At 41.2% G+C, this 22,509-nt stretch overlaps 3 protein-coding genes, 1 long non-coding RNA gene and 2 other non-coding genes across 7 annotated transcripts in view; 2 read left to right on the top strand and 4 right to left on the bottom strand.

Annotated features, from left to right (window-relative positions):
• The window catches only part of map4k1 (mitogen-activated protein kinase kinase kinase kinase 1), an 87,903-nt gene extending 76,104 nt beyond the window's left edge, over window positions 1-11,799 (bottom strand). The window contains exon 1 of the mRNA XM_078930167.1: window positions 11,769-11,799. The gene's annotated coding sequence lies outside the window, so the exon portion shown is untranslated. The remainder of the gene's footprint in view (window positions 1-11,768) is intronic.
• Window positions 698-5,680, bottom strand: LOC105358288 (uncharacterized). The gene is made up of 6 exons (XM_078930177.1): window positions 5,460-5,680; window positions 5,201-5,360; window positions 4,875-5,094; window positions 4,536-4,645; window positions 924-1,035; window positions 698-847 (listed from the first exon to the last, which is right to left on the bottom strand). The coding sequence occupies exons 2-5, from the start codon at window positions 5,328-5,330 to the stop codon at window positions 1,028-1,030; spliced, it is 468 nt and encodes a 155-aa protein (XP_078786303.1). The 5' UTR covers window positions 5,331-5,360; window positions 5,460-5,680; the 3' UTR covers window positions 698-847; window positions 924-1,027.
• Window positions 9,694-9,857, bottom strand: LOC111948516 (U1 spliceosomal RNA). The gene has a single exon (XR_002874530.1). It is a non-coding gene; the product is annotated as a U1 spliceosomal RNA (small nuclear RNA).
• Window positions 11,800-12,347: 548 nt separating the features above from the next.
• Window positions 12,348-14,312, top strand: LOC144981789 (uncharacterized). Its single transcript, XR_013647275.1, has 5 exons — window positions 12,348-12,488; window positions 12,924-13,620; window positions 13,692-13,775; window positions 13,861-13,926; window positions 14,116-14,312. It is a non-coding gene; the product is annotated as an uncharacterized LOC144981789 (long non-coding RNA).
• A 162-nt stretch (window positions 14,313-14,474) lies between these two features.
• Window positions 14,475-19,145, top strand: LOC111948438 (uncharacterized). 2 transcript variants are annotated; one of them, XM_078930162.1, is made up of 6 exons: window positions 14,475-14,696; window positions 14,772-14,861; window positions 14,966-16,100; window positions 16,248-17,325; window positions 17,418-17,481; window positions 17,586-19,145. In XM_078930162.1, exons 1-6 carry the CDS (start codon window positions 14,609-14,611, stop codon window positions 18,653-18,655), a joined length of 3,525 nt encoding a protein of 1,174 aa, XP_078786288.1. In that variant the 5' UTR covers window positions 14,475-14,608; the 3' UTR covers window positions 18,656-19,145. The 2 variants fall into 2 exon arrangements, with proteins under 2 accessions (XP_078786288.1, XP_023817402.2); XM_023961634.2 differs by having other exon boundaries at window positions 14,969-16,100.
• Window positions 19,146-19,993: 848 nt separating this feature from the next.
• On the bottom strand, window positions 19,994-20,184 carry LOC111948532 (U2 spliceosomal RNA). The gene has a single exon (XR_002874545.1). It is a non-coding gene; the product is annotated as a U2 spliceosomal RNA (small nuclear RNA).
• Window positions 20,185-22,509: the final 2,325 nt, after the last annotated feature.

A 22,509-nucleotide genomic window follows, 5' to 3' on the forward strand; every position in this document is an offset into this window, starting at 1 on the left:
TTTATGCCTTATAGTTTTACACACGTATAGCTGAACTTTAAAAAGAAAACAACAAGAGAATACGGTTGCCCCTCTGAATAAGTCATTTCACCCCCTAAACCCTTTTTTATTTTTAATCTGATGGTTCTCAGTTCCAGAAATGTTCTTCATGTTTGTTCCATCAGTTTATGGTGTAGAACAGGGTTCTCTGGTTTTAAGCAGAAATGAATGAGGAAGTGCATTTCTGCCCAATGAAGGGTTGTTTGTTTTACTTAAAAGGGTTTTTAAGTGTTTGTATAAAAAAACATTTGTTATTCTCCCACAAACAGCAGCTTTCCCCCCAGGAAGTTTAACACCTTTGACTGAAAACATCCAGTTAAAACATCTTCAAAGTACAATTCTATTTTACATTTTTAGAAACATTACTTGTCTTTTAACGGTTTTTAATTATGTAGTAATGCAGGTGAAAACAGCTACATCCTCAAATCCTTTCATTTTTTAAATTCTGAAACAGTACAATGATTTCAATTTTAGAAAACCTTGTTTCGGCTCAAATTATGATTTCAAGTGATCCAACCTGCTTCTGATCAACTAAACCTCACCTTACTGTTCATCTCAATCAATGTTTTATTAAAAGTCAACTTAAAGTAATGTAAATCTTTGTTTGTTCCAAACAACATTTCAAAATGGGGGATATTTTCCTTCAATAAACACAACATTTTATGTTATTTATTATTACATTTTTTATTATGCTACTGGCTGCTGTAATGAGTGGTTCCTCCTGATTCTGTCGTGGTCAAAGAGGAGGAGTGATGTGGTGAGGAGTCACTGCTGTCCCAAAAAAAACGACGATGATCCAGGAGGGAATCTGGTAGACAAAAGAGAAATCTGATAAAATACAGTAAACACCAGAGGAACTCTGCTAAAGGATGCTGGTTCAATACCTATGGAAGTTAGCTGACAGACTTGTAGGAAAAGGCTGGAAACGCTGGTCTTAAATCCAGACTGGATGAGTGGAGAGGAGCTGCAGGTGCATCAGGAGTTCCCGTCAGTGATCTGTGGAGAAAATCAAACCGACAGCAGCAGATCAGGCCAGAGGACACAAGGCAGAGGAACAAGGATCTGACCAAAACTGAAATTCTTCATTGTTTCAATGAACATTTTATTTCCTCTGGCTCTTAATTTGATAAAGTTAGAATGCCCTTTACAAAGTTTCCTATACAACTTCCTAAAGTCCTTGGAAAGTCTTTTCCATTTGTATGTTTTACAGTTCATGAAGTGGGTCATACTTTACAAGAACTGGATCCAACAAAACGTCCTGGAAAAGACCTAATTGAGCTTTTTTTAATTTTTTTTAAATTGGCAGCAGATTTTATTGTGGAACCACTTTGAATCTTTTTTTATCTCTCCCATTAACAGTTGTTGGTAGGCTGCTAGAAGCTGGGGAAAGTATGGTGTAGTGTCTTCTATTCTCATCTACTTCTCTATTCTTGATCATTTATTCATCATTTAGTTCTCCATGCCTGTTTGATGCCATGCGATTCATGTGTTGTCCCCCAATTCCCCTCCCCTTCAGGGGAGCAGGAGTGATTCCAGTTTCCAATTGGCTGTCCCTCAGTTCCATCTGGATGAAGCCCATCTGATGGACTATTAAAAAAATGTAGTTGTGTTTGATACGGTACATCGCCTGTCCATCCTGGTAGAGGATCCCCCCCTTCATGTAGACACCCCTGAGGTTTCTTCTTTTTTTCCCCATGGAATACATTTTTTGTAGTTTTTTCCTTACCGAGGAGGGTCTAAAGTCAGGGATGCCCAGTTTAGTTTAATCTGTTTAGTTTAGCAATTATCTATTTTATTTTATGCCTGATTTCATATTCTTATACAATTATCGGTATGAAGCCCGTTGAGTCGACTGTTGTAACGTTGGGCTATAGAAATAAAATTGAACCTACTGAAGGAGGACGATCGCTGAGAACAAATAAGCTGTAGATCTCAAATATCACCCACAACATTCAAACAGAAATGTTCGTTTCAAATTACAGATGGGAAGAAAGACCAGACAAGCAGAATGAAGGTTAGAAAAGGAACAAACTTCTCCCTGCATTTGACTGAGAGTAAAGTCTGACTCCCAGTTTAAGCTCTGAGAAATCCAGAACCTTCTCAGAACAGCTCCTGCCACATTTGGGTTGGTGATGTTCGCGTCGACATAACCAGCAGCTCTGCAAACAGAACAACTTTTAGAGCTTTTAAGTTTATTATAATGTTTATTCCTCACAAAAAAAAAAAAAAAAAAACAGCCCCAAAGCGGTATTTTGATCCATTCATGCATCTGAGTATTCCTCTAAAAACCTGAGCTCCGCTTTCTTAAGTGTGCCAGAGGTAATATATAATCATAGTTTTCCCCGGATATTCACAGGGTTTAGGGGACAGAGACCCCAGCAAATCCACAAATATAGAGAAACAACCCCCACCCCGCGCCTGAAGAATGTCCGTCACCGATCCTTACTCATCTAAACCCTTCAAAAGCTTTGTAAAATATTTATTCAAAGAACATTGGAATATTGCTCAACATAAAGAGTTTTTAATTTATTCAGAGCAATGGAATGCACCGCACCATTCTTTGTAAGGCACATCAGGATCGTCACTCTTCCTCCAGAAGAGGCCGGTTTCATCCATCACTCGTTCATCCGGATGACAATATTCTCCACGGTTATCTTCTTCAGTGTATCAGGACATCTTCCATCTGCCTCAGCAGATGCCATTTCTCCATACAGAGACACAAACTTTGGTTATAGTGATTCAGGAACCGGTGGAACCAGCTCTTGGAGGCCGGCATGCTCTTCATGTCTGCCCCCCCTTCCTCAGAAATTCTTTGCTCTGCACACGAACTTCCTCTAGACTCACCAGCTGGACTCTGGAGTTGTGAGGAAGTCCTCACAACACCCTCCAGAACCTCCTGCTGCAGCTCCTCTAAACATCTGAAGGGGTGTCATCCGACGTTTCTACTGTCTTCAGTCTGAGGCAGAAGAGCAAATGATGAAGAGGAAAGAGATAAAATGAGACAGAAGCGGGCTGTCTTCAACAGCCAGCACAGTGGGGGTTCCACTCCTGTGTCTGTGCTGAGTGGGGGGTTCCTCAACTATGAGCAGCATTAGTAAGGAAAAATAATAAATAAGGAAAAATAAATATTTGGTTGTCCTCCCCAATTTTTGGTTGTCCTTCGATGCCAATATTCAACAGCAACGAAACCTACTCAGATGTCAGTACTTGCATCTTTATTTATTCTATACATATATCAACTGCCTCTACAGACAAGTTCCTCAAGGGATATGTCATCATCGTCAACGTCCGACTAGTCTGCTGAGGCTGATGCCGCTCACGTCTCTGGCAGGCCTCCCACCAATGCTGGACTGCAGGAAGAGAATCAAAAGCTGCCTCTGATGGGGACAGCAGGACAATGCTTATCAACATGTTTAGCAAGTCCCCGCTGAGTCTGTCTTGACTTGCTTCATTACACTGAAGCAGCGCTCAACTTCAGAGGATGTCACAGGGATGGTGAGGACCAGATCTACCAGCTCCATCAAGTTGGGGACGCACTGGCCAAACTCTTTGAGGGAAGCCCAGCTCATGTCACTGGAGTTATTGGGATGCCTGGTGACAGCCAGTGAACTTGGACATTAATTCAATAACTAAGAGGGCTCATATTGGTATCCAAAAGACAATCTGTATGATAATTAAAAAGCACCTACCTTTTGTCGACTAGAGATTTCAATGCAGTCCATTCAGCTGCGATGAGGTCAGTCTTTACTCCACCTGGCTCCAAATTCAATTCAATTCAATTCAATTTTATTTGTATAGCCCAAAATCACAACAACAGTCGTCTCGATGGGCTTCGAAGTAAAACATGAACTTAAAAGGATCACGAATACAAAGAGTTCAATAGGAAAATACTAAAATGAACTAACAAACTGACTAAGCTATACTGGCATCCCTGCCCTTAGACCCCCCTTCGCGGTAAGGAAAAACTCCCAAAAAAAACGGATTCCGGAAAAAACGAAGAAACCTCAGGGGTGCCCACATGAAGGAGGGATCCTCCCCCAGGACGGACAGGCGATTTACCAGAACTCATAGAGAAGAATTAACTTATCTAAATCTACAACTACATATATAAAAGTCCAGCAGACGAGCTTCATCCAGCCGTGGTTGGGGGGACAGTCAAAGGCGCGAGTCGAGCCGGAGACAGGAACCACAGCCAGGTGTAGGAGCAGGAGCAGAGACGAGGTACTCGGTCAGGTACAGAGCAGAGACGAGCCAGAGACGAGCCAGAGGCAAAATCCACAGCCAGGCGTAGGAGCGCGAGCAAAGGCGAAGTAAACGGTCAGGAACTGGAGCACGGATGAGCCAACTGGAGTCTGGAAGCACTCCAGCAATTGGGACGAAAGTGGTCCACAAGGTTCTGAACAAATTCTGCACCACAGTTCAAATAACATCATCAACAACATATATATGCCTGCTCAACAACTAAGAACATTGTGGCAGTCATAATTAGGGAATACCTTTGGAATCCTCCTTTGAAGATGGCCAGGTTTGTTTGTTGATATAGCCCGTCGCGGCAATCAATGGCTCAGCCATATCAAAGCGGTGTTGAAGGCTCTCTATCAGGTCACTGCACACAGACCCAGTGATTTATTTGATGCATTGGTCCTTCCTTCCACTTACATCACTCAAGGTCACACTCCATGCAAGTTATTGGCGTTGAGTAATTTCTCGAGTTTAGGGCTCCCCCTGTTACATAACACTTCTGAAGTCAAATTTTCTGGATGTACAAGCTTTATTGATCATACTGCATGAATGTTTATGTTCATATATTCTATCAACTAGATTCAATTACTTACTGCTCAGCATATGTTTCAAGGATGGCCACCTTGGAATCCAGGTAATTTGCAATATCAGCAATGGCAAGGGTTTTGGCCTGCAGAAACAAAGACAACTGGGCCAGAACTATGACTATGTCCCAGAGAGGGTGGCCAAAAAGCATAACATGGCGTGATGTGAGCTTGTTGTGCAGCCCCCTGGCTTTGGCCTTGGCATCTGCGACTGGCCAGTCTCCTTTACCTGTTAAGAAATCAGAGTGAGGAAAGTAAATGACATTTAATATATAATATTGGCTTGCACAAACTACATTAAACAGAATTTGCTATCACACTGAAGTTGTACCTACTTGTGATAAATGGAGAGTCAAGGCTGGGTACGTTGACCACAGATTGGTCAAGGCGCGTTAAGTGTGTGGCAGCCATCTGGTACCACCGACTCTGGTGGGGACAAGACGCTTTACATCTGAAGCATTGCATGCCTCCTTCAGATTTGAACAATTGAGATTGCTGAAAAAAAAACAAAAAAAACAAATCCATTTTAATATTGTTAACATTGCTTTTATTTAGACATAAGTAGAGTGTGAGAAAAACAATGCATTACTATACCTCGGGTGGTAGAAGTGGTACAAGTCTGGCAAAAGTTTATCAAAGGCTGCGTAGCCAGGCGGTTTCCGGATGACATCCTTAACTGCGAGCTCAAGGCGATGGGCAAAACAATGGATGCCCACAAGAGAGGGAGCCATCTCTCGGACTCTAGTGATAACACCATTATGTCGTCCCATCATAACTGCAGCACCATCTGTTCCCTTGGCAACCAGCTTGTGGGCAATGTTGCTAAGTATGATGTCCAGCCGGCTCGTGGTAGCCTCCTCCAGACTGTTTTTTTATGCCCTCAGCATCTGCCTTAGGTGTCGCAATAATGCCCACGAAGTTCACATGCACCACTCCAGCATGGCAGCTTCTCACATACACCATCTCCTGTTCCTCTACCGATACATCAGTTGAGTCATCCATGATGAGACTGATATACTTGGCAGTTGTCACTTGTCTGATCACCTCGAGCCGCTCAACCTGTTAAAACACGTAACTTGTATGATCTTTTAATAAATCCAAAGCAAATAAATTACATAAAAAAAACAATTGAAAAATGTCAACTTTACTGACCTCCCCAATATGGTGTGCAAATATGGCAGCCGCTTTGTCACGTTCACTGCCAACATCCAATCCTTTCAGTCTGTCCAGCTGGTTTTGCCAGACAAAGTCTGTGTATGGGTGGTGATGTTTGGCTAGCGCATGGACAGTGCAGAATTTGATGCACGTCCTGTCCAGCTTGTCTTTCTTAATTTTGGCCAACATCTGGTCTGCAATTCTGGCCTCTGGTGGTGTGCTGGCAGCATCATGGGCAGCAAGTTCCTTTCGGTGCCTCTCACTTTCAGCATGTTTTGTGACCGATGTCAGTTGGAAGGAGCTTTAACCAACTGCCAACGAACATTTGCTGTCTGCAAAGTGGTACTTGTTGTCTTTGCAGACACAGCAAAACATTAGACTGCTGCTTTCATCATATTCTAGCCATGGCCTGCCGACTGTCCAGCTTTGGTGAAATGCCCGTTTTCTTTTAGTTTTGTCATATGATTCTTGGCTCAATAATCTCTTCAAGGATTTGCTGGGAGACTCCTTTGTGTCCAAAGCTTTGAAAAATTGACAACTGCTTTGGCATTTCTGTGTCAAAAGAATCATGACATCATGTACCGTATTTTCCGGACTATAAGTCGCCCTTTTTTTCATGGTTTGGCAAGGGGTGCGACTTATACTCCGCAGCGACTTATATTAGAAATAAATTGAAATAAATACATTGTTAACCCTCCTGTTATATTCATTTGTGAGGAACAGAAATGATGTTCCTGGGTCAATTTGATGTATGAAGTATGTTAAGTGTTAAGAGTAAGTTAAGTGACTCAGAGAATCAGCATTCTTTTTTACAGTAATATCTTGAAGGCTAAAAACATAATATTCTATTTTCCAATGATTTCATAGATTCAGAAATGCAATAAAAATGACAACTGTTTCTACAAATACAGGATGAAAACAAAGTATTAGTTGGCCAATGATGCTTCATGAAAGGAATAAATAAATAAGTATGAGAAAGAATTACTGCGAAATTATGAGATAAACAGTCTGTTATGATTGTGTCATGTGAGGTTGTGGAACTTATTAGTTCTTGGTCTCAGATTTTGTCAAATAAATTTCCCGTCAAAATGCGACTTATAGTCCAGTGCGACTTATCTGTGTTTTTTTCTACTTTATAATGCATTTTTGGGCTGGTGCGACTTATACTCCGGTGCGACTTATAGTCCGGAAAATACGGTAATAAATATTAATAAATTCTAGTCCTCCGACAAGCTCACTAGAGAAAAGCTGTAACAGAAAAAATGCACTAATCTCGGGTGTAGGGCAATAGGATTCCGTCAGGCCTATTATTGAAAACACTTCATGTAAAAAAAATGTAATGTACTTTAGTTCTAAATAACCCTGAACACACAAATTTGGCTTGATTTCTTCTACAGTACAAAGATTAAATTTAGATATAATTGATAAAATAAGTAAATGCAAGCTTGAAGGTATCACAAAAAGCTATATCAAAATTTGCAGAATGATGGCCACAGAATTTAATGTTGTATTACAAGAAAATATTTTTCAAAGGGGTAAAAAGTTAAATTTCAAAAGGCATAAAATAATTTTTCCTGTCCCAAAGTTGCAAATCATCACTAATAGAACGATATCTGGACCTCTCTGGATATGTGAAGAAGACTGCAGGCACTTATAGACGTCTGTTTACAGTTCATTTCATAAATTTGCAACAGCCTCTGTTTCTGAATTCCTGTTTGTACTTTTCTATTTTCTTATCACTGTTGAGTTATTTCTGATTAATTTTTAATGACATTATGATCAATATGAGCAATGAAATAGTATTTTACGTCTTCTCGAGTTGCAGCGCGCGCCAAAACAGCCTTGACTCTCCTTGTCTTTGGGCGCACTCGGTTCGTTCGGAAGTCACGTGACATCGTTCGTGCACACTCGATGTTATCTTAAAAAGTCAGACGTCTGTTTCCCAAAAACTTTTAAAAATAGTCAAAAAATACCAAAATGTTGAATAAAAGACCAGGTTGTCACACGGACAACCACCAGGTTCATTTTGGTTGTCCGCCGTGAATTCTGGTCGTCTAGGACAACAGGATGACCGCTTATGTCGAACACTGCTATGAGTTATGCTTGTGTTAAATGAGATTGTTGAAACATTGTTTAAACAAGTATCTTGCGTCGTTTTGATTAATTATGGATCAAACATGGGCTTCCACGACAGGATTTCCATGGATCTTTACAAATCTGTACGACCTGTCGCCCACAGCACACAACAGAATGGTGCGTGTGTGTGTAAAATCCTTCAGACAAACACTAAACTCCAGAATGATTCTCTCCTACTAGCAACAAACATGGATAAAGAGCGCACACATATGGACAAGTGTAAAAGGAAAGTTGACCTTTCAAATGTCTGATAATACAGAGCTGAAAGATAAAGTCATCAGCAGAATTAGAATTTTAAATGTTAAGAAAATGACAAACTCCAAAGTCATTTCCACTGCACAGTGAGCCTTCATTTTCCTGCATAATGTCCGTAGACCAGGGGTGGGCAAACTACGGCCAGCGGGCTGGATCCGGCCCGCCTCTATGTTTGGTCCGGTCCACTGAACAATATCAGAGACCCATGTTTTTTGTTTTTGTAATCTGGCAACATGATCAAGACCCGCATAGAACGTGACATTTTATTCCACCCTACTGCAGTCCATGTTCAACCTGAAACCCCCTAAAATCCCTGTCAAACAGAACAGAAGACAGTCTTCCCTTTCTATGTCTCAGTTCATCTATCCCGATTTCGCTCGTTCTTTTAGAGCGATTATACTGCTTTTTTTTTTAAACAGCACACACTGTTCTGTGTCCTAAATGGCTGCAGACCTTGTCAATCAATCTCCTCTGTGCCGTGTCTCCTGCACAGAAACTCTGAGCTCTTTAGATCTACAGAAATCTTTGATCCCGATCAGATCTGTTTTCATTCTCAGACCTAAGACCTTAATCTATGAAGGTTTGAGAATTTAAACAAGAGAAAAGTGTGAAAATTTTCCTGTCTGCCTGAAAAAAGTGTAGAAAGTGTGCGGTGAGGAGTTTTACTGCCATAAACGGCTGTGATCATACTCCGTGGATTTTACCAATCACGGTAGGCCTGCACAATATACCACAGTTTTACCGTTATCGCAATATCAAGGTGTGCACTATGCATATCGCAAAAGACAGTGAAAATTGCAATAAAAGGTAACCTTAAATGTGCTAAAATAATATTACGGAATGTTGAAGTATTTAACAAATCAAATACATCCCTTTATGCATTTGACCAATTAGATGAGACTTGCTATGTTAGATGCTCGCCACCGGGTCATTTGGAATATAATTTCAGGTATGTTGACTGATTTAATTTAACACATACACACACACACTGAAGGAGGAGGGTTTAGGGAAGAGAAGGAGGGTGTTAAGAATGTGTGCCCTGTCTAGGCTACCCCGCTTTGGTGGGACACAGCCTGGGTCTATAGATATAGATGTTTTTATTTGTTATACTATGTGTTCATATGTCGCCTGATGTGAAAAAAAAAATTAAACATGATATGAAACAGTAAATCATCCAACCCTGTGTAAACAAGATTCTAAATAATAGTTATGACTGGGACCATAATATTGTTAATTGACACTAATTATTGTCAGGAAAGGCATTTATCTTTAAACAAATAATCAGGGGAGAGCGCGAACGCAGTCCCCCACTACCAGAAATTATGCAGTCGAGATTCCCACATTTGGGGAATTCGCAAAGGTCAGCACAACCGGAGTGCAATGGCTGAGCCTCACCCTGGGTGAACCACCTTCATGATCATGGTATCTCCCCTGCCAGGTAAGTATGAGTTGTTCACATCACGTTCTCACAAGTCTTTCACATAGACACTGTTTATCATTAAGGTATTCACACACCCCTCACACTGACTGAGCTACACACTGCAGGACTGACATTTAACACTGCTACACAAAAAGACATCTGCAAACCATAAACTAACATCTTTAACCTAAATCAGCAGAAAAAATACCCATGATGCACTGCTGTGACTGAACAACAGAAAGCTAAGTGATGACCACTGAGTTTCATTCATTTACTGTCCTTTAGGTGATTCTCGCAGAGCTAAAAGAGATAGGTCGGAATTTGACAAGAACTATCAACGTTTGAGTCATTGTATGTTGATTAAAAACATTACAAATACACCAAAAATCAACAAAAACATACAAATCAAACGTTTTTCAATGCTAACACTTAACCACTTCCTGTTCCTTTGTTTCCTGCTCACTAGAACATCGAAGTTCTGCTGCAGCCCCCTACTGGTCTGGAATATGAACTATAAATGTAAACAGTTTCATCACCAAAGCTCAAAACAAAACCAAATTTCCCCAACAGCTAAAGTCTGGCGCGTTCCCTGACTGTTTATTTATCCATTTTGCATATCTCCTCAGGGATCACCACAATGAATCAACTTTCACTGATCTACAAATATGGTTTGGCAGATCTGTGAATAAAAAAAAAAACAACTATCCCATTGGCGACCTCTAGCGGACAACATAACTAATTACAATATTTGACTACATTTTGACTAAAAAGTGCATTTTAAACGTATGCTATGTAAAGTTTGAGCTAGCAATACCACAATTAAAACAGTGTTCAATACTGGATCCGTTTTAGGCTGAATGTTTTCGCACGTTCGTTCTAACATGATACATGTCATTACATTGAATGTATAATCATTTATTGGTTAGAACAGATGCCTGCATCTGAAGGAAACTCAAATTGTATCACCATGAACAATGACAATAAAGAATTCTGATTCCCCGCCGGAAAATAGCGGTAGACGGCAGAAGGGATCCCCGTCTCTCCTGCTGCATGGTAGCAGGGGGATCCTTGCTTCGTGAGGATTTATGAATTTAGATTTTTTTGTTTATTTCCAATACAGGTGGGGTGAGCGCGCTCGCTAGAGCACCAGGTCATGTCCAGATGTACCCCGCCTTAGCCCAACAGTAGCTGGGGTTGTGTGATGTATTTGTGATGTCACTGACGACTGGACTGAGTGACCCCTTCCCTTGCTGTCCCAAATAGCAAGCCGCCACTAGGGCTATGTATTGTTACTAAGGTGGCGATCTGATTCCATTCACATATCAATTCTTACCATTTAATATATGTTTTACAGTTCCTATAGGTTGGCTTTTTTAACGGGACGCATGATACATCATTTATACTTTTGTTTTGAACGGGAGAATCAAAAAACAGATTAAAAAAACAACAAAGAGAGAGAGAGAGAGAAAGATGCAGTGTTTTTCATCTCAAAGAATGTCACACTCTAAAAACAATTTTCAGTCCACTTTCTGATCAACTTCTGCAGTATAAAACTAATAAAACAATAACTTTAGGTATTAATAACAACTAGAAAACACTCCTTTCTTCTGAATTGACAGCAGCGTTTCCAACAGAAAACATGTTTCTAACTTTCTCCATTTTAATTGGACAATTCGTACAACTCCGTCAACTTTAGATAAACATTTAAAGACATGTTCTGGTACAAAAAAATAAAGCTTGATATATGAAAAAAAATCTATATCTCCCACCTCTACATGTAGCATGTTCACAATAAAAAATATTTAAAAAACAGATTCACTAAAACCTCAGGGAAGCAGAGCTCTGTTTAGTGCAGATTAGCAACCTTTTTTCTGAGAAATAAACCTTAGAAAACACTCAGTGGGAGAAGATGAATTTAGATGGATGGCAGCAGACTCACACCGTGCAGCATCATCAAGATGTCCGTTGATTCCTGTTCATCTCTGGACTGTGATCGGACGTTTCACTCTCAAGCTTGGGGTTTTCAAAATATCTCAGGAAGAAGAAAAAAAACAAAAGGTACAATTATAAACTCAATCAGTTTTATTATTTTAAAATGCAAGATGTTTTCAAAAGACTGTCTTTATTTATCTGATCTGTGTAAATCTTTGCAGTTCTGAAATTCCTAAGTATTTTTGTTAAATTGTAATAATAAAAGTTAGCAGTTGGACACACTAACCAATCACACCAGAGACAACTTGGCTTCATGCTGATATATCTATAAGACTTCTTAATTAATTCCATAACAATTTATCTGATCCTATTGTAAAATAAATAATTAACTATTTGAGATTGTTTTGAGGGTTGAGAAAAAGAGATACTTGCATTGGCCGGGAATCGAACCCGGGCCTCCCGCGCGGGAGCCGAAAATGGTTAAGCTTAACTCTCTTAACTTTTCTCATTCATTCTCTATGGTAGTTCTTAACACTACGGATGTAATATACTTTTTCACCACTAGCGAGATTTTGGGGGCGCTGTTTCCACATCGTCTTAGTAGTAAGGTTTTCACAGGAAGAGCCTTTAGGAAGACAAAACAACAATAATCCTGCGGCCAGATTTGATCCGATCGCTGTTAAAACACAAGAGCACAACAAGTTAAAGTCAAGTTAAAGTCTGATGTAAGTAAAAAGTTAAAAAAAAAACTGTTCCTAGTTTGAAGACATTTCTCTTCCCGTTATTTTTTGTTGAGCATGAAAGGTCTGAAACTCCAGCGGTGAGGATACGGCTACTCGTAAGAGATGAAAAACCTCTTCAAACTTAGTCATGATAGTTTGTGTGTGTTTTCAAAAGCTTTTGAATTTTACCAAAGGTAGATAACTTTAATAATATCTATATGTGCATTTACACACACACACACACACACATATATATATATATATATATATATATATATATATATATATATATATATATATATATATATATATATATATATATATATATATATATATATATATATTTGTATGTTGTTGTTTTTTTTTAACTATTTTTGAGTTACAGTAGACCTGGGCTACTTCACCCACTAACGACAATAAATGTATCTTTGGTTATAGATCTCCAGAATGAAGAGGAAATTAATTTTTCCTGGAAAAATCTGCGTGAGCTTCAGACGAGGCCCAACTGGGTTTCTCAGGCAGGACCCTTCAGATGAAGCCAAGAGGATCAAAAAAAATCCTGAGCTCCAGGACAAGTCTGCTCCCCAGAGAGAGGAAAAAGTGAAGGAAAACGCCCTGTCAAAAGTCTTCATTAGGGGTGGAGATACATCTGACAGGCAGGAGGTGTTGGGGGAGTATGTTCTTCAATTTGGCAAATACAAGGGGAAGTCCTTTCGGTGGCTGCTAGAAAATGATATTGGCTACACCATTTATTTAATTAACAAGGTTGAGGAAGAGGAGAGAGCTGGACTCTTTAATGCCGAGGGACCAAAGAAGGAGAGTCTCTTTTCATTTCTGGATTATACCCGACACTTTCACGAAATCAGAGATCTGAGAAACTGTTTAGCTGAAAGATCAGTGGAGCCACCTTCAAGTAGTGAGGACAACCAGCTGGTTGGATTTGGTGTGCATTCTAAGAAGACCTGGAAGGATGTCTGGGAGAAAAGAGAAGATGGATATGCATCATTTATCCTCAGGAAACAGTGTGTTTCAGGCAGCAAAATGTTCCTGCTCCAGCAGTACCTGAAGAAGAAAGAGGCTCAGACTCAGAGCTCTTCAGAACCTGCTCTTACTAAACCTTCTTCTAGTCCTCCAGGTCTGTGGCAGACTAGACGTTAATGCTGATGTTAGGAAAGATGGTAGAAATGATGTTTCCCATCTTTTCAGTATCTTCGTTAGAGATGGAAGATGATGAAGAGTTGGAGAGAATGATGCTTTCTGTCTCTCCATCCAAACTCCTCCCTTTACAAGGTAAAACTAAATCACACACAAGTACACACTGAGTGTTAATTACTACTTCTAATTCAAACCTGTTTTCTTATTTTTTTTACTAAAGAGCAGAGACATTTAGTGAAGAAGATGACAGGCCCAACATGTTTAGAAACAATCCCAACCCAACCAAGTGAGCAGCACCAACGTGCACACATCATGCATCACGTGTTATGTTTCTGTATGTGGAGTAGTAGTACTGGTAGTTGAAAAACTGATATTAGACTACATGTTAGTCTTAGATCAGTCCTTTCTTTACACTCAGCACTTTTAAATGTGTCTGTTCAAAAAGAAGAATATTCATTGGTTTATTTTCTTTCAGGTTCACTGAGTAAAGGTCTAGATGCTGCTGCTGCCACTGCCACCGCCGCCGCTGGTACCTGATGGTTCTGTCGTAAACCAGGATCACCTTTTCCTTTCCTCTGTTTGCTGGTTGGCCACGTTCAGGCCTGTTCTAATGCAGGTGTTTTGTTTGACTGCTTTTATGATGCTGAAGGTATTCATTGTTCGTCGTCGAGGGTAAGTACAGACTTATGTTATTTGCATGGGTTTGGTTATAGGTTTGGTATGAAAATGATTGAAGGAAACCAGTCTTAAAAAGCAGAATTACAACAAAAGTACATGTCTTAACACGTCAGAGTAAAGTGGTTACACATGGATTATTACATCATAATGGAACCTTTCCTGGTCAATCAAAAGATAAAAAGATGAAACTAATAGTTAATTTATTGATTTTCATACCACACCTGTTCTATTGAGCATGTTTTCTTGCATGGTTTTGAGTGTTTTGCACAGTTACTACCAAAGAACTGTCAATGATTTGGCCATTACTGATGGATATTTCTGTTGATCTGAATCCAGACCAGCCTGAGAGGTCCAGCTGTCCTGCTGCCACACATGCAGGTGAGTGTTGAGGATCATTTGTCAGCTTTACTCTGCTGCAGCTTCCTGTCTGTTTCTGACTGTCTTTTTCACCAGTTACTTCAGCTCCAGTGAAGACTCCTCTGCCAGTACCACCAGAGTTGCTCGCTTTGGAACTGCCTCAACGTGTCCAGGATAAAACCTACAGTCAGTGCATTAACTTTGACAAAAATGCAAAGTACTGTATTCATTTGGACTTTGAGATAATATTTTATTCAACAACAACTCAAGGTATTTTTTTATTTTTGCAGCAGTCGTTGGAAGACCCTCAGCTCAGTCTGCAGCTCCTTCTCCTGCTCACTTTCAGCCAACGCCTGCTGCTTCACCACTTCCATCTTATGACCAGGATGTTAGCAGCTGGAACTGCTCTCCCCAGCAGAGGATCTGGATGAAAACAGAGATGGAAGCCTTAGGACTGTGGCCTGGGTCTCCACCTGTAAGACATGCCATGAATATGATCTCCTTGTGGCGTAACCCACCTCAGCCGGAACTCATTGACTCAATTTATGAGCTACCATCCCCAAAGTACTTTCACCTCCATCCTTTTTTTATCTGGAAACCAGACCATGCAATAATGGAAAGAGTGCGTAACAACTACCCCCTCCCGTGTCTGCATGGCTGCCCAAAACCCCTCGTGGTCTCCTCTGGAACAGGTCGGCCCCGTGTCATAATTGGCACAAGTGGTCAGTACTACATACTTGCTTCTCGGCTGACCTGTAAAGTCTGCAAGAAGCACTGGTTTGCAGACAAACCTTCATGGATGGACATGCTGCCTCGTCGTTTTCAGGAGATTTTTCCAGCCTTCCTGACCCACAAAAAGGCAGTATGCAAGACTGTGATGGATGAGCTGCGGCGTACAGCAAAGTCTCCAGGTGATATGGCCAATCAGCTAAATGAAGCTCTTCACCTAAGATACGAGCGTGCACACGTGGCTTATCTGGGGACAGTGAAGAATGTTCTGGATGGAGAGAGCGGACTATATGGCCAGCAGACAATCACGGGGGCAATGAGGAAAACATCCACACCAGATCCTTTTGGTGGGTATACAGACATAGATGGCTGGTGTGGGGTAACAGTGACTTCACACTACCTGGTGGACTGCCTCATTCAGGAGTACCATAGGGAGGAGGGCACGCTCAATCTGCTCCTTCAAGGCACTTTTGGTGAGGTCTTGAGGGCTGACCACACCCGAAAGGTGGCACGGAAGGTTGTCCTGGCATCAGGCACAATGTCATCTTATGCAGTTATGAATGAAAACTGGATGATTTTGTCCTGGGTGATGCTGCAGTCAGAAAGCGACAAGTCTCTGGAGCCAATGTACGACGGGCTGTCCCGGCGTTACATTTCTGCAGCGCTGCCAAAAGCAAAGTACCAGTGGGTTGACAGGTGAGACAAAACTTTGTTCATTTTACTTCTAATTTAATGGTTTCAACAGTAAAAACGTGAAAAACATAAGTAAATATTGTTTTAAAAACAATCCCTTTATTTGCACAATAAACAATTAAAAGGTGCTTTACCTGTGTGCATGGACAGGGATTGCTGCTCTCCATTCAGGATCCCAAACTCCCAGCCTCAGGAGCATCTTCTCTGGGATTCCTGGAAGACCACAGAGGCTATAGTGGGTGAAGCAACATCTGGAGACTTCACCAATAGATGTGCATCCCGTACCAAATACAACAGAGAAATAAGCATCAAGCTGGACTTGTTTCACTGCATGCGGCGGTTCACCAGGGAGTGCATCTCAGAGCATCATCCACTTCACAGCTCCTTCTGCAAGTTCCTTTCGGCAGCTTTTTGTGTGGTGGACCAAACCGATCTTCAGAGGCTGAAGGAGGCCTACACCTTCTGTGGGATCCAGCCAGCTAACCCCACAAAGCAGCACATCAGGGAGCACTGCCGCACCAAGATCCCAGAACCCAGAGAGCTGCTGGTGCGGGTGGAGAGTGTTCTGAAGAGGTTCTTTTTGGAATCGGATCCAGATGGCATACCACTGTTTAAGGCAACAATGCTGAAAGTGTGGAGGATTCAGCGCGTTCACATCCTCAGGGGCTGTCTGAGCGACCCGGAGGTGGGAGACGGGATCCTCTACAGACACGGTGGCACGTTACAGCTGAACCACATCAAGGGGGAAGCGGCAGCGGTACCGATCTGGATCCCGGTGCGAGGAACATCCCAGCAGGAGGGATTTCATTTCCACCAGTCCAAATGGGTGACAGGAAATCAGGTCTCGACAGAACTTTTCCAGGCCCAAGGCATGACTGGAGTAGCTCGGTGGAACTTCCAGCGCCTTGTGAGCCTGAAGCAACCTGGTCTGAAGCTTCCTTCAGTTTTTAATCCAGCTCTGATTGTACAGCTGAACAAACTGTCAAAGGAAGTGACAGGACAAGCTAAGTACCCTGCCTTAGTCTTGTCACAGGCCGACACTGGGGAAAGGTTTGGACTGCAGTATGTGGAGCCTGGCTGCCGTCCGGTTCCTCTTCACTGGGACAAACACAAGTCTCAGAGAGACCCGGTTGTTGAGGAAGAAGAGCGTTTGTCTCCAGAACCACCTCCTTCCAATGAAACAGTCATCGACCTGCCTGAAGAACATGGAGAAGAACACTCTGCTCATGTAAGTTTGTTGTAACAAACATCCTCACTCTATTACAATAAAACTGCAGCTACATAACAAGTTTAAACTAACTGAATGGTCCAATGTTTCAGGATAATGTCTTAGGTGTGGTTGCTGATGACTCACTAGCAATGACCCAAGCCCCTGAAGTGAAAGGTAATTTAGTTCAAATTTTCAGCCTTTTTTAATTTATTTGTGCATTGCATTCAAGGAAAGAGAAGTGAGAAGGGTTAACTTTTCTCTTTTTTCCTCTCCATCAGATGTCTCAACGACACCACCACCACTGCCTTTTGCTGCCTCTCCACGCGCAGCTCGCACTGGTCCTATCAAAGCAGGGGGTCTGCTTTTTGTCCTGGACCATTCTCGTTGGACAAATCCAATGAGAGATGCCATTGATGTCCTTCTGGCAAAGCACCATGGACAAAAGGACTTTCTGAGCAAGGTAGACGCAGAGTATGCCGCCCTTGTTCAAACTGCCTCCAGGAATCCCAACAGCCTCCTCCACCCCACCACTAAACAGCACATCTCCCGCTACGTGAAGCACATGGCGAAGATGATTAACAGAAGTTCGTCTATGAACACTAGTCCCGAAAAACTTTTGGAAACCCAGCAGCTGTGGCATAAACTCACTGAAGGCAGTGAAACTGTCACTGTGCCAGTTGTGACTCTCCCTCCTGCTCCAGTGAACCCCCCCAGCTCTAAACCAGATGAAGCTCCTTTAACGAAGACTGACGTTGAAAAAATGGTGAAGGAGATTGTAGGTCTGCAGCAACAACAGCAGAAACCTGAAAAAAAAATGACAAGGAACTGTCTTGCTTGTGGGCAGCCAAAGTCTCGTTACCTTGGTGATGGATCTTCTGTTCATTTCTTTTATCAGTCTGGGGATGTGAGATACTTCTACTGCTCCAAAAAAGTACTCCAGATCTATGCAGCAGAAGGCCTTACAAACCCCAGGATGCCATTTGCAGACTTTGCTGCCACGCCATTTTTTGAGAGAGAGTTAAAGGCTGCAAAGCAGAGGTCTGCACAATGCAGAAAGGTTTTGGAGGACCGACAGAAAAGAAAGGCAAGGGAGCAGCATCCCAGTGGGCGTCTGTGCAGGTTCTGCCACAAACCACTGAAACAAGGTCCAGAGAGTCCACACATACACACCGGGTTCCCTGGTGTTGTGGGGAAGTATGTTTACTGTCCTGCCAGAGTCTTGTCCCTCCACCGGGCAAATGGGATGACTCAAGAAATGACCTGGGAGGAGTTCTCTCAGTCTCCTTTTTATGAGGCTGAAAAGATGAGGTGGGCTGCTGGCCGGCAAGCAGAAGAGGGAAAGAGATAGCTTTTATGTCTGTTCTATTTGTTATCAAAAGATGTTGCTGTTTTGACCACTTTTGTCTCATTTTACCTCAGCTTGTCATATTGGATGAGAAATAAGTGTAAAACGTCAAAATCTCTGCTAAACCTGTCTATATGTTTGCCTGTATTAAGTTCTCTTCTGATAACACACTGATTATGATAGAACTCGTGGTGTTATCTATCAATGTGAAAATATTTGTAATTTAGTTTGTGAAATCTATTTTGTGAATACAATTTTCTTACATATTTATTATTAGTGTTTAGTTTTGATAGAAAAAGCAAACATATTTACTACTTCCTCAATTCATTTTACACCTTTAAAATACTTGTATTAAAGTTTTGCCTGTTTAAACCCTTCTGCCCTTCAATTGTAAATCCATGGTTGAACATTTTGGTACATTTTGTGTTAAATACTGTGTTTTATTTATTTTCATGTTGATTTCTTAATAAAACATAGTTGAAATTGAAATGAGCAACAGATCATGACTGTTATTTGGAACAAGGAGAGACAGAAGTAGAAAACAATAATTATGAAATGTCATATTCAGTTTAACAAAAACATTTATTATACCACAACTTCTGACTGACATCACTCTAACCGGGGTTCGAACTCGGGACCAAAGGATTTCATCAGCTTGGACAGCGCTACACAAGCCACAGTTTGATTGGCTGACTATGCTGCAGTAGCTGCAATTTGATTGGCTGTTCCGTGTTACAGGTATATACGGCTGGCCCCCGCGTGGCAGGCGAGAATTCTACCACTGAACCACCAATGCATGACAGATTTAAAAAACAATGGCTAGAACAGTCTTTTCTTCCCCTCAGTGTAGATGTAGCATTGGTGATTCACATCACCTCCTGTATGTTTACCTGAAGAAAGGAAAAAAAAAAACACAGGGGAACGCATTCTCCATTTGAACATCAGCAATCTTCGAACATCTCAAAAGTAAAGTGCCACACATTGAGTGGTCGAAAGATAATTCTTTTCCTATTGAATTGTCCAGTAATGCAACCCCATTGTATTTATAACTGTTAAATCGTACTAAACGTACATTCTAAAGCATTCTATAAAAATACACAACAGGGTATTAAGAAAAATACCTGGAATGCGTACATTTAAATACATTAAATAAAAGTCAACCTTTAAAAATAATCCTCATAAAGCAAAACATCATGTGAAACGTTGAACCTCTTACAACACACATTAAGCAACACCTACACAACACTATCTACAGCACATAACTAAGCCCATAAGCAAATTAACAACTAAATACTTGTGAGCACGATATTTAAAATCATATTTGCTTTTGACAGAGAAGGGGGGGGGTGCACCGTTCCTGGAGATACTGCAATACCAGGTCGATGCGTGGAGTGGACGGAGCAAGCCCCTATTCCATCTCCCTGTTCCAAAAATCAATTTAATATATGGTCCCCGGGTAGGGGACGTATCAGATATTAAACTGATAAGAACAGATACTACACTTGATCTTAGCCAAAAGGCCGAGAAGCGATGCCAACCACTACGCAGAGGAAACCAAGTCATTCTGCTTTCTACAAATCTAACTCAAGGTTATACAATGTCCAAATAAACGTTAAATCAACGTTTCTATAACTTAAAGCAATGAATAAAGTCTAATCGTGAAACCGGAATAAATCAATGAGCGGTAAAATTTGAAAAAACTAAAGACGATAAAGAAGCCTTCGTGTTACTTCCGGGACACGTGGTATGATCTAGTCCTATTGGAAAACATGAAGCAACAACTACATAAAACAACCATTTTAAGAACGTCTTTATATACATTCATATCATGTGTTTAACTCCCACCTCAGTAGAATTTATTCTGTGTGATTAACTAGACAAAAATCGATCATTGCTCTTAAAATAATATAATTTCGATCCTGACTCGAAACAAACTGAAGGCCCACAGCGCCCTCTAGCGAAAGGAGGTGAAAATACACCCTCTTTCCTGGACACGCAGTATGAAATTCACCCGCAAAAGACCAATTTACGTGGGCTGTATTTTAACCCTCCGGTCGTGTTCGCATTCAGCCCCCTACTTTAGTGTTCCCGGTCAAAATTGACCGGTCTGTTTTAACTGGTCTTAAATTAGCACACAAAAAAAATTTCACCACCAATTTTTTTATTCAACATTCTTTAGTTGAGAACAACATTTAAAAGTAGTGTCTAACGACAATTTGTAGATGTAAACATTAAATAACATCAGTGAAAATACAATTGGGCACTGAAAATGAACTACAAAATGAACATATAATACAAAAAATAAATGGAAAACCAAACACCAAACTCAACAGGGTGTGTGTGGGTATGTGTGTGTGTGTGTTTGTGTGTGTATTCATGCACATGAGTGGCATGTGACACTCAGGTCAGAGTGGGCCTTGCAAACATAAGGATTACATTTGCAGCATGTCAGGCTCGTTTTGATGTCTCTAGGGGCACAGAGGCCACAACGCTTCCTTTTCTGGCAACACTCCAGCTAAAATCAACAGACCTATGTAGGCTTGGAGGTCTACCAGGTCGATTTCTCTCCAGGTGTCCCCAAACACACGCTTCCCCTCCAGATTTGTCATCTCAAGTATAATTCCCTCAATGGACTCTGGTAAATAGAGTTGGAAGCTGGACTTGATGTCATCCACACGAGATGCTGCATAACGCGTTGGTCCTGGTGTCATCTTTATGATGTTTTCCACTCTCGCTCTACCTCCTCGGTCCTGGGGGGATGATGACCAGAGCAAGTGTCCACTTTTGGACTGAAATGTTTCCTCAGGTGCCTGTTCTTCAGGTGCCTTTCCCTCTCCATCTGTTGACTGGTCAGTCTCCTCAGAGTCTGGTTCAAAATCTGTGATGTCTTCCAATTCCGAGACATCCTTCTCTATCTCTGGTTCAATTTCAGTGCCCTCTTCATCATGCCCAAGAACCTGGACCAGAACCTCTTCCACAGAAAAACGCTTCAGTCGTCTACTCATTGTGCTCAGAGTAAAAGGAATGCAAGGCAAACATCGAGCTATATATAGTATGGGGTTGTGTAAAAATGATACATTGATTAGTCTGGAAGGTGTGGTTCACGTGTGATAGGTACAGAAGCGTGGGAAAGAAATGGGTTCAAAAGACACCTGTCTAGTCTGTGTAAACATATGATACATTGTATCATTAGGAAGTTGGTTCACGTGAGAGGATCGGCACATAAGCAGAAAGACATGTGTACCCACAAAAGAAATTGTGTGTGTGTGTGTGTGTGTGTGGGGGTGGGTGGGTGTGTGTGGGTGTGTGAGAGTGTGTGTGTGAGCTGGGGCAGTGTGTATGGGGATGTTTTCTGTATGTTGAATGAATTTACTCTGGATACCCATTCATTTCCTATGACGGTCACTTTTGACCGGGAACACCACAGGTGTAACAAGGTTGATTAAAACACTCAAAATTGAATGAAATAGGTGATCATCACTTTTATATGTTCAAGTACACAATGTGAAGGATATCATAAGGTCTTGAGGTAATCAGATGTAAAACATAATATTTATGAGTATTATAAGTTGTAAAACGGTCAGATTTGACCCGAACACGACAGGAGGGTTAAATGACCTACAATAAATTAACTAAAAACCTAGAATAATCAGTCAATATAAGTACAGTTCAAATTAGTAGAGTTTAAAAGTACACCAAATTATATCTTCAATAGGCAACCACATAAAATAATAATGCCTTACTGCTACTAGACGTCTGACTCCATCGTTCAATGTAGGACATTTTTTTAAAAAACATCCCAAATGCGGTGAGCAAAGTTAAAATTCTGTTTTTGTGACTTTTCGACAAGAAAAAGT

Source organism: Oryzias latipes, chromosome 13 (genome assembly GCF_053564925.1).
Source record: "Oryzias latipes strain Hd-rR chromosome 13, Olatipes_Hd-rR_3.1".
Classification (NCBI taxonomy): Eukaryota; Metazoa; Chordata; class Actinopteri; order Beloniformes; family Adrianichthyidae; genus Oryzias; species Oryzias latipes.